Genomic DNA, 11,066 nt, shown 5'->3' with positions numbered 1-11,066 from the left:
AGCGACGCCCGCCCCTGCCGGCGGCCAGGCCCACGGAGCTGCGGGTGGGGGCTGCACAGCACCAGGGAGGGGCGCTGAGAACTTGCTCAGCCTTGTCGAAGGGGATGGATTTCGAGGTAGGACACGAGACAGGACAAGAGAGGGTAGGGATTCATATTGGAGTGCGAACTCAGCCAGGGAAGACCTGTGGGTTGGCACATCAAGGCTGCGAGATCAGAGTTTTACCAAAATAGGGGCATGATTAAAGGGTTGTTCTAGAGGGGCAGCTGGTTGGGCAGGACCCTTAAAAGGCAGGAGTGTGGGAGGAGGAGAGCTGAAGGTGGCTGGGCTTCTAGGGTAGCAGGAGGTCGTGCGGGAGAAAATTAGAAAATGGGCCAGCAGTGGGAGGAGCTAGATAAGGCCCTAAGAACGTGAGGTTGCTTGGACCTGATGGACATTGGAAGAGGGTTATCACCGCTGAGGCACATGAATGCGCTCCGCGGCTCACAGGCCCTGGTAGGTAGATGCAGTTCAATTTGGGCCTAGAGGATCCAGCCTTGAGGATATAGGGCTAGTAGGACCCCAGACACAAACACACCAAGACACCCATCTGAAAAGGCCGTCATTCTAGCCAACAAAGATGTCTAGGGACTAGTCTTCAGACCAGAACCCCTGTCTCTCCACCCAGCTCTGTTCAGTGCAAAGCAGATGTTCACACAAAGCTGGCAAGACGTTTTCTCTTTGCTCTGTGAAAGGAGATGGTGAAGGAGGCAACAGAAGCTGCATTGATCTGGACAAACATCATATTTATTTCACAAACACTGGGTAAATGGGTGGGGGGCCCAGGTGCACAACGGCACACATAGTGGTCAGTGGCCCACTTCCCACACTGAGGATCCAGCCAAGCGGTGCCTCCAAGTCGACAGGAAGCGGGAGGTGAGTGCAGAGAGAGCCCTGAACACCAAGCTCCCCGAAAGGCTAAGGGGCACAGCTCCAGCTGTCCCAGGAAAAAAAAACCACAAATAAATTAAGAGTGGGGCACGGCCCCACCCACACATAGCATCTAGTCACCCATCTTCACTCTGGAAGTCTGCAAAAGAAAGAACAGGAGAAATAAGGCAGGGACAGTGACACATGACAGATCAGACCTAGCAAATCTATCAGTGGATGGAGAGACCACAAAAGATGAGTAATTTGACTAGAATGGACATACCATGACAGACAGACAAACACAGATAAACAGAAGGGTCAGGCAGACTATGAGACAAACCAAGTACACTGGCCATAAATGCAGTTATTATTAGGCAAGACACACAAGATTCAGATACCTTGTCCTAATGACCGAGACATATACAAAGGTTCATTGATGCACAGTAGGAAACCTTAGACCATTTTAAATACAGACAAGATCCCAACCCAGTTTAGTCTACAAGTCAGCTCCAAGAGCAAACAGAAGAGACTAACAGATAAAGAAATGACAGACATAACAGAGCAGATGAAAAAAGATCATGTAGACACAAAACAGAGGTTAAAAAATAAAACAAGACAGTAGTCAGAGACACTAGATCAGACACAAAAATAAATTGAAAGTGTCAAAGTAAAAAAGAAAAAAGATAAAATGAGGACAAGACAGGAGGAATTGTCTGGAAGGTGTATGGTTGTAGACAGAGAAGCACCCAGCTCGTCCAGGAGGAGCGTGGGACTGACTGAGGACAAGAGGACAGAGGCTCTTTGGGGAGACTAAGCACCTGGAGGATTGCAACGATGACTCCAAAGAGGCCAATGGCGCTACCAAAGATCTCCACGATGAGAATCTTGACAAAGAGGCTGGGGTTCTGGGCATCAGCCAGGGCAGCCCCACTACCCACGATGCCCACGCAGACTCCACAGAAGAGGTTACACAAGCCCACCGTGAGGCCAGCCCCAAACATGGAGTAGCCTGTGGGAATGGGGGACAGTGGGGAGTAAGGATCAGTCAGGTAGGTACAGCCAGTCAAGGGAGATGGAAACAAGGGCCCAACACACTAACAGGGCCAACCACTGCCCCACCTCTGCAAGGCCAAAGTAGGCAGGAGAATATAAAATGAACAGGCCAAGCTGGGGTTGGGGCAGGAAGCAGGTGTGAAGCCTCAGCTTTGCACCTTCACACAACCACCTACCTGCATGATAGTTTCGATGACCAATTGCCTTAGGGTCAGTGGCAGTGATCGGCTAAGAAAGACAGAAAAGTAATCAGCAACCACCCCTCTCCTACCTCTTAGCATGGGTAGGGCAACTAGAATGGATGCCCACCCCCACCCCGGTCCTCCATACCTCAGCCATGTTGCTAATGACAATTGCCATGATGATGCCGTAAATGGCTACAGCCTCACAGAAGATGATGCTGGTGGTAGCAGAAGTTGGGGAGGGAGGATTAGTGACGTTAAAGAGTTGAAAAAGAAACAAACCTTCCTCCCCAAAGATCCGCCAGCAAACTTTGCCCAGCCAACATCCCACCCCACCAAGAGGCTGCTTAGGTCAAATAAACAGCTCCCGATGCACCAGAGTCCAACAGTTTTCTAAGAGCTCTCACACTTACCTAACCAGGTTCTTGGTCTTAATCCTGGGGGCCTTTACTCCTCCCCCAATAATGGAGGAGCCTGTAATATAGATGCCCCTGGTGGAAGGGAAAGAAGAAGGAGAGTCCCAGCTGTCACTACTGTCAAGATGACTAAGGATGGAATGACACCACCCACCCATGACTAGTCCCTCAACTCCAACCCCACAATCCTGATACTCACCAGGCTGCCCCAACCACAGACAGGGAGATAGCAAGACCAATGCCCAAGTTTGACCACATGAAAGGGGACGTCTCAGTAAGGAACCTGGTGTAGGGGGAGGGAGGAAATAAATCAAGCCCTGGGGAAGGGAGCACAAAATTCACAGTCCTCAGCCCCTACCAAGTCCCAAATGCTGAGAAAATAAGACATGGAAGCTCTGAGAGACCCATGACCTAGAAGCTAGAGGTGGGAACAATGGGAAGGAAGGAAACTCAGGTAACAGAAAAGGTTGGGGGCGGGGAGGTTGCAGAGAACAAACTCCTAAGCAAATCTTCTCCCTTACCATGCCACATCAAAGCGGAAGCCCAAGTCAAAGATGGTGTAGCAGATTCCTGCAGCAGTAAGGGGGGGGGGGGACAGATTTAAGGACTGTTCTTAGGAAGCTGCTCAACCTAGAGCTGAACTGATGAAAAGCCTCCTCGCTCAACAACTATCTACAGTCATGTCAAGTGAAAATCCTTAGGCTAACTCCCTGGCGACAGTGTGGCTGTCCACACTGACTCCTCTGCTTAGGCCTCCTCCTCCCAGGACGCGCCCCTCCGCAGGTACACCACCCGGCACACCACCCTGAACAATCTAGTGGAAGAGCTTTAGCCAACTCCACCAGATCCTGCTGGCCCAGTCCAAACCGCTGTTTACCCAACAAGCTGAGGGCGGTGGAGCAAACGACCAGGAAAAGGGGAACTGGAGCAGCTGGCTCGTGACCCAAGAAGGCCAGTCAGAGGCAAGGGAGACAATGGCAGTGCGATGGGGAACAAGGGCGGTAATGACAGAAAAGGACTAGCGCTCTTCTCGCGCTTTCCCACCCCGCCACACTACCAGCAGTTGCAGATAAGTGTCTCTGCACGATTAGACGTCCGTGCAGATGAGAAGAAATTTGCAAAGCCCGCACTGGGGTCCCGTATCCCGGAACCTCCTTTGCCAGCTTGGCTCCAGCGGGCCCTCATCCATCCCGACCTCCATCAGAGCCTAACCTCACCTACGATAAGCATGGTGCCCCAGAAGGCCACAGAGACCCCGGTATAGAGCAGCGCGAGCCCCGTCATGGCGGCAACGGCGGTGGGGGTCGTGTCAGAGGGGCCAGAGCTAAGACTGCGTCCCTACGTCTGCCCCGCAGTCTGTCGGCCCGCCCCACAGCATCACCTGACTCACACACGTGAGGGGCCCGTGCCACGTGACCCTACGCCGGGGGCTGTGGAGCGACGCTGCCCGTTTCGAATATGGCGACAGTGGGCGTGTCTGGCGCTAAGGATTATGGTTATTGTAGGCGCCGCTCTGTGGCCGGTCCCCAGTCCCCTTCATTCTAGCTATGGTGCCCTTCTTAGCAAGTACCTCGATCTTGTGGCTGACCTTCCCCCAAGCGTGTGCCTTCTTATCCCGCACCCTGCCCCCTAGTCCTGCTAAGAGGGCTTCCTAGCTTCACCTAAGCCACTACCGAACCTTCTGGCTGCCTTTGATTCCAGTCTTACAGCGATCACCGCTCAACTCAGTTCGGCCACAATGCTATGTGCATTGTCAGTCGGCTAGTGATGTTTCCTCACCTGGAAACATTATCTTTTCGTTGTACTTCGTTTTAGCCTGCTAAAATCTACTGTCCTTCACAAAGAATTCTTCCCTTAGGAAGCTTTCTCTAGCCTAGAGACAAGGTAGTGTGATGGCTTAGTGTTTCCATGATCCAAGCGATCCTCAGAAGAGCTCATTTATAAAATGTCACTCTTCTGTCTAAAATGGCAGTGGCTCCTTTTTGGATAAAGGTAAAAACCTTTACAATGGTCATCTCAGCCTCTTACCTTGAACTTCCTCCCCAACTCACCATAGCTGTAGTTGCACTAGTCTCCCTGTGATTTCTTGACCATGAGCCCCACATCAAGGCCTATGCATATGTTTTTCAAACTTACAAGTCTCACTCTTTTAAGTCTTTGCTCAACTGTTGTTGTCAGGTGCCATCCAGTCAACCACAACTCGTCCTCTGTAGACCAGAACTTTGCCCTAACCTGCACCATCCTCAAGACCCCTCATGCTCAAACTCATTGTGGTTGTCACTGTCAGTCCACCTCCTTGAGGTTCTTCCTTTTTCACTGACCCTATACCCCATTGAACAAGCCTTCCCTGACCATCCTATTTAATACTGCGAACTTTGCTCCCTCACACCTATCCTTCCCAGCTATTTTTCCACAGTATCATGTATAATGTTTATCTGTCTCCTCTCATGAGGAGGTAAGCTCTATGAAAGAATTTCCATTTAGCTCACTGCTTATTCCAGTTCCTAGCACATAAAAGAGAGTCAATATATATTTGTAGAATAATTGTTCGGTGTCAAGTTAACCATGGTCAGTTTATATGTCTAACATTAGGTATTAAGAAAACAGACCACATTTTCCTTATCTTTGTTTTTTTCTTCTGGCTTCATGTTTATTCAACACAATTCCCTCCAACTTTACTAAGGTAGCTGACCATGTCACAACCAAATCCGCCTCTAACCTGGAATTTAGTTGCTGATCCAGCTTCAGCCTTGTTCTTGAGATCTTTTCATTTCACCTCAGACTTTACAGTCTAAGCATCCAGACTTTGTATGAAGCTCCCACTATAGTTTCATGCCTACGTGCCTAAGTAGTGTACTCTTTGCCCAAATGTCCTTTTTGTGCTCTATTTCTGCTCATAATTCTTTTTTTGTTCAAGGGATGCAGCCAAGGTGTCACCCTCTTTAGGAAGCTTCCTCAGGGCTCCAACAGCTTCCCAGGCTTACCTGCTCAAAGACTGTATAGTTTTACTGTGTGGTAATGACCTCTTAAAAAAAAATAAATCAATAATTCAGAAAACTGGAATTAAACTGTCAGGAAGAGAATAAAAAACCTGAATTACATATAAACAACAAAAGTTGAAAAAATGTGGCTAGTCATGAACTAGGGAGCCCTAGTGGTACAGTCCTATGGAGTTTCACTGCTAAACCAGAGCAGTTTGAATCTGTCCGCTGCTCCAGGGGAGAAAGATGGGCAGCCTCCTCCACTGCAATTTACAGCCTCAGAAACCTGCTTGGGGGGGGGGGGTAAGCGATGAGTTGTTTCAACTCAATGACAATTTTAGTTGGACTAGAGAAATGGGATTAGTAAAAGTAACACAAAGTATTATAAAACAAACAAAAAAACCTGTTTCATTGGGAGCTCTGGTGTCCTAGCTGGAAGGAGCTGCACTGCCAACCCAAAGGTGAACAGTTCAAATCCACAAGCTGTTCCATGGGAGAAAAATGGCCAATCTCCTGTGCAATTTATTGCTTCTGAAAACCCACTGGAGGGTCACCTACGGGTCAGTTCTGACTCAATGGTACACAACAAGAAGTTTCAAAGGCTGGAGAAAGGCAGTCCTCTGATGCAATTCAGAACATCTGAAAACTCACTAGAGGGTCAGTTAAAAGTTGGTTCTGACTCAACAGTCCAGAACGATGTTTCAAAAACATCCCTCTGATGTTAACTTCAAACAGTGGGTAACTGCCTATTTGTTTCTCTCCCCAGCCACACTGTCAGATTTACTTCAATTCTCTCCCCAGAGGACCTGTGCAGGACCTGTTCTGTTTATCATGGATTACACTATGTTCCCCCAAATAGATGTAAATAATGACAGAATGTGAAACTGACAAGAGAGAGGTCTTCCCCAAAAACTGGAACCCTGAATTTGGACTTCTGGCCTCCTAAACTGCTAAGAATATAAATTTGTTAGCATCATCCACTTGTGGTCTATTGTAACAGTCCACAGGGAGGTGAACTGCTAACTCAAAGGCCACATCTCTCTGGTGATTCCAATCCCCCAGTTGCTCCAGAGAAGGATGGGAAATCTCCTTGTGATTTACAGGTTCAGAAAACCTGCTGGAGGGTCAGTTCTGACTCAATGGCAATGAGTTTGAGGGGGCTCTTTTTTAATAAATTAACTACAGTTTCTGATGAATAAATAAAGTAGTGAAAAAATATCTGGTTTATTCATTTTCCTGTGAACTCTCTGGAAAATAAATCAAGACTCAGTGTAGACCAGTACTGTCCTACAGATATTCCATACTATGCTAATCGCTCACATAGCTAGTTAAGAATTAGGAATATGACTAATGTAATTAAGAAACTGAATTACCAATTTTACTTAAGTGAAGGCAAAATAACCACATTGTCTAGTGGTTATGGTACAAGATATGCAGGTCTGCATCAGCAGTTCTCCAGGGCAATTCTCCCCTAAAAGGAGATGCCTGGAGGTATTTCTGGTTGTCACAATTAGAGAAGTTCCTGGCACCTACTTGGTAGAGGCCAGAAATGGTGTCAACATCTTACAATGATAGGACATTCAACAAAGAATGAACTGACCCAAAATGCCGAGTGCCAAGATTGAAAAGAGCCTGGTCTAGACGATGTAGCATCTATCCTTTCATAAGGACACATCCTCAGTACAGTCCAGGAATTGTAATTGGCCTGAGATCCTGGTATAGATGGGCTTACAAAGTCTCAGGGTCACACTTAAGCCTATTTCCCCCAGTAGTCTTTCCACAGGCCTTTACTGAGCTAGTATGTGCCCAGTCTCCTGTCAGTGCCAGGACAAGACAGAGTTAGGTCCAACCCTAAGGGAAGGGTTTATCTACCCTCCTTGTAGCCAAGCTCCTTCAGGGATCCTGGTAGGCAAATAAAGGGACTGGTGCAGGGAACACCACACGAGGCAGCAGTTATTCATAAGTCCATCTGTGTTTCTGGCCCCACATGGTATCAGCTGCTTCCCTCATCTTCATAGGCGATGGCAATTCCTCGTCTTCCACTTACAGCTCCAATCACTGGCGTCTGACCCAGGTGGGGCTCCAGCCCCTGCCAGCTCCGCGAACTAAGGAACAAAGCTGCAGGGGAAAGGGAGATCAGGCTGAGTGTGCTAAACCCAGAGGCAGAGTTCAGCTGGGGTACAGACTTCATACACTCACCTGCAGGGCTACTCTCAGCCAGTTCCAGCTGGGGCCGAGGGGCCAGGGCTGAGCACTCAGAAGCATTTGGTGGCTTCCAGGCAGGTGTAGGTCGGAGTGCCCCAGTAATGAGTGACACATCTGGAGTGTCCCACAGCTCAGAGTCAGGTGGTGGCAGAGGCACATGGAAGGGAGAGCCTGGAAGAGAGGGCTAATGAGGATCCATACTGGCTCCTCCACCCTATCAAGTGTTTTCAGTTCAGGTAGTGACCCCCTCCCTACTCACCAGGCAGCAAGTCCGCATAATGTGTGAGGTGAGGGGCCAGCCCTGGAGGTGGCCAGGCAGGATTGCAGGCAGCCTCTAGTTCACAGGGTGCCAACACAGGTCGGTAGAAGCCACCAGAAGGCTGGGGAGCCAAGGCACCCAGAGGACAGGCCAAAAGCACAAAAACATCCACCTCAGGAAAGTTGGCAAGCTTGGCAGGAGTGGGTCGCCCCAAAGACAAGACATAGCTACGCTTACCAGCAGCACGAGTTAGGTTCCGAAAGTGTGCCAGGGCCTCCTGGTATCGGGCTACACCTAACGTGCCTGCGAGCAGTCCCACCACATGGGCATCTCTGGCCCTTTCCACCAGGTAATGTCTGCGTGCCCTTAGCCGTCCAGCCCGAAGGCTCTCATCTTGAGACCGCCCTGTGTCTGGGCAGCAAGAGTAGAATGGCTGTCCTGGTGCCCAGCCCAAGAGCAGCCGACTCAGATCTGGGTCAAGGTCAGAGCTTGGATTGCACTCTGAGCCTCCCACATAGAAGGCACCATAATCTTCTAGGCATCTTCCTGGAGCCAAGGGGAAGCGACGACCAAAACGCTCAAGGGGCTCAGATTCTGAACTGAGAAAGCCTGCTGACAAGGGAATAGCTGGGCTAGAGACAAGCAGGTCCGAGTAACGTGGGCGCAGAAGAGTAGCCAAGGCATCTGTGTGGAGAGAGGTGATATCAGGAATAGGGCCTGGCACAACAAGAGTCCCTCCATTTCCAGGAGACTGAACAAGTCCCAGAAGCAAAAGGTGGTGCCAATCACATATCAAGAGCTCTAAGGGGGTGAATAAAATGGGGAAATTAAAGCATCCTTCCTGCATGCATAATCCCTCACCCAGGGCATAAGCGCAGGCTGGCTCACTCAGCAGTACCACTGGCGCTGAGGGGTCCGGGTTCAGGGCCTCAAAGGTCTTGGCACAGAGCTCCAAGGCCACAGAACGCTGGCCAAGGACGAAGATGACAGGTAATGGGCGGGAAGGGGGGCTCAAGCAGGCAGGGCCAAAATGTACAAGAGCCTGGGCTCCAGCCTGTTCAGCGCCCAGCACGTCCACACAGCAGCTGCAGGGGAGAGATCGATCATGAGTGAGAGGGGTTCCTATAACAGAGTTGCTATCATCAATAGGAGACGTGTTTAGCGACGGAAATTACATTGTGAAAGAAATACACAAACTTAGAGAAGAACTAGTATCCGAAGGGAATCATCATCAAAGTAATAACAAATGTCAGGAGCCGATATCAAAGGGAGCCCTAGATCCCCAAGACCCATCTCACTCCTGTCCACTAACCCATGTTCGCACCTGCCATAAGCTGTATCTCCCAAGATGAACATCTTTGCTCCCGTGATCTCCTCCAGTCGTGCAGCCACGGCTCCAGCATCTCCGAGGTGCTGATCGGGGAACTGCAAGGCCACCTGTTACGTGCAAACCAAGGGGTCAGACGGGTGTCTTGGTCCGTAGACCTCAGACACTCTCTTTAGACACAAGGTCAAGAAGACCAAGCTTCAAAGGCCCTCCTCCAGGGGAGTATCCCCAGGAACGCTCATCCTCACAAAATCCCCATTTTCAGGGACACATAGCCCCGGAGGCATGACTTCCCAAGACTGCCCTCACCCGCTGACATTCGTGGTTGCGGACAAATTCCACGACTCTCTCCAGCTCGTACACTCGGTCTAAGTCCTCGAGAGGAGTGAGCAGCGCTGCAGCTCCCGCTTCCCGCTGTAGCGTCGCCTCCGCGGGGCTGCTGAATGCAGACTCCATGAGGGACAGCTTAGTGTCGCGATGCTACAGAAACTCTCCGCCAGCTCCAGTGCCGCGTCCTCAACCCGCAGCACTATCGCTGTGGGTAAACGCTGGCAGGAGCCTGCAGACCACTCCTAACACCCGTCTCTCCTCCACACGTGGGCCTGTTCCTCAGTGATCATTTCCGGGACTTTGAGGCGGGGCTGGCGGCGGCTTTACCAATCGTAAGGCAGAGTTGTTAACCTCCCTCCAATCCTCGCCGCTAAATAAACCGGAAATGCCTTGTAGGAAGGGTGGCGAAGCCTTGTGGGTTTTGTAGTTCTTCTGCACGCCGCCGAGAGTTTTCCAGTTCCACAGTACTCAGCAACACTCTTGACTCCATGAAAAAAAAGCAAACACATCCCCGCCCCCAAACCTGCTACCATGTGAGCCGCTCCTATCTTATGCAGTCTGTATTCTAGAAGGTGGTGGTATTGCTGTTGTTGCTGTTAGGTGATAGCAAGTCAACTACGATTCATAGCAACCTTTATGAAAATATCTGAACTTTGCTCTATCCTGCACTGTCCTTAAGATCTCTTTGTCAAGCTCAAACCCATTGTGATACTGCGTCAATCCAACTCGTTGAGGTTCCTCATCTCTTTTGCCCATCCTCTACCTTTCCCAACATAATGTTTCTAAGGACAGTTTTCTCCTAAATACATGCCTAAAGTGAATGAGATGAAATTTCACCATCTTTGTCTCTAAGGAGCACTCTGCACATCCTTCCAGACAGATTTGTTTGTTCTTTTGAAGTCCATGGTATATTCAGTACTCTTTGCCAAGACCAAATTCAAAGGAATCAATTCTTCTGTCATCCTTATCTGATGCCTAACTTTCAGATGCATATAAAGCAAATGGAAAATATCAAGTTTGGGGTCAGGCATACCTTAGTCTTTAAGCGAACATCATGTCTCTTTAGAAATTTGGCAAGATTCTTGACAGCATATTTTCCCAGTGCAACATGTCTTTTCATTACTTAACTGCTGCTACTAAAGCTGTTGATTGTGGATCGACGTAAAAGAAAATCGTAGACATTTTAATCTTTTTATGTTGTCTATTGATGGTAGATTAAAATCCTTCAAGACGGTTGGGCAACTGGAGCCTCCCTCCACTCTGAAAGTCAGCTGGCTGACTGGAGGGGTGACTGGCATCTCTATGGTGGCTCGACTTTGGTGGCAGTCAAGGCAAGGGAAGTTTCTGGGGTCCTTTTTGCTGTGTGTTACTGTTCTTTCTTGCCCTTCAAAAGTAGGTGGGCGG

General features: G+C 49.5%; 2 protein-coding genes across 2 annotated transcripts; both read right to left on the bottom strand.

Annotated features, from left to right (window-relative positions):
- Window positions 1-772: 772 nt before the first annotated feature.
- On the bottom strand, window positions 773-3,844 carry ATP6V0B (ATPase, H+ transporting, lysosomal 21kDa, V0 subunit b). Its single transcript, XM_006886559.1, has 8 exons — window positions 3,778-3,844; window positions 3,082-3,130; window positions 2,760-2,843; window positions 2,558-2,635; window positions 2,293-2,362; window positions 2,139-2,190; window positions 1,728-1,918; window positions 773-1,069 (listed from the first exon to the last, which is right to left on the bottom strand). The coding sequence occupies exons 1-8, from the start codon at window positions 3,842-3,844 to the stop codon at window positions 1,043-1,045; spliced, it is 618 nt and encodes a 205-aa protein (XP_006886621.1). The 3' UTR covers window positions 773-1,042.
- A 3,690-nt stretch (window positions 3,845-7,534) lies between these two features.
- DPH2 (DPH2 homolog (S. cerevisiae)) lies at window positions 7,535-9,788 on the bottom strand. Its single transcript, XM_006886558.1, has 6 exons — window positions 9,642-9,788; window positions 9,330-9,442; window positions 8,867-9,090; window positions 8,006-8,689; window positions 7,741-7,917; window positions 7,535-7,659 (listed from the first exon to the last, which is right to left on the bottom strand). The coding sequence occupies exons 1-6, from the start codon at window positions 9,786-9,788 to the stop codon at window positions 7,535-7,537; spliced, it is 1,470 nt and encodes a 489-aa protein (XP_006886620.1).
- Window positions 9,789-11,066: the final 1,278 nt, after the last annotated feature.

The sequence above is a fragment of the Elephantulus edwardii genome, unplaced genomic scaffold, assembly GCF_000299155.1.
Source record: "Elephantulus edwardii isolate Elephantulus edwardi_28Jun2011 unplaced genomic scaffold, EleEdw1.0 scaffold00049, whole genome shotgun sequence".
Lineage (NCBI taxonomy): Eukaryota > Metazoa > Chordata > Mammalia > Macroscelidea > Macroscelididae > Elephantulus > Elephantulus edwardii.
The sequence above is the reverse complement of the archived record's forward strand: the minus strand, read 5'-3'. Positions and strand labels throughout refer to the sequence as shown.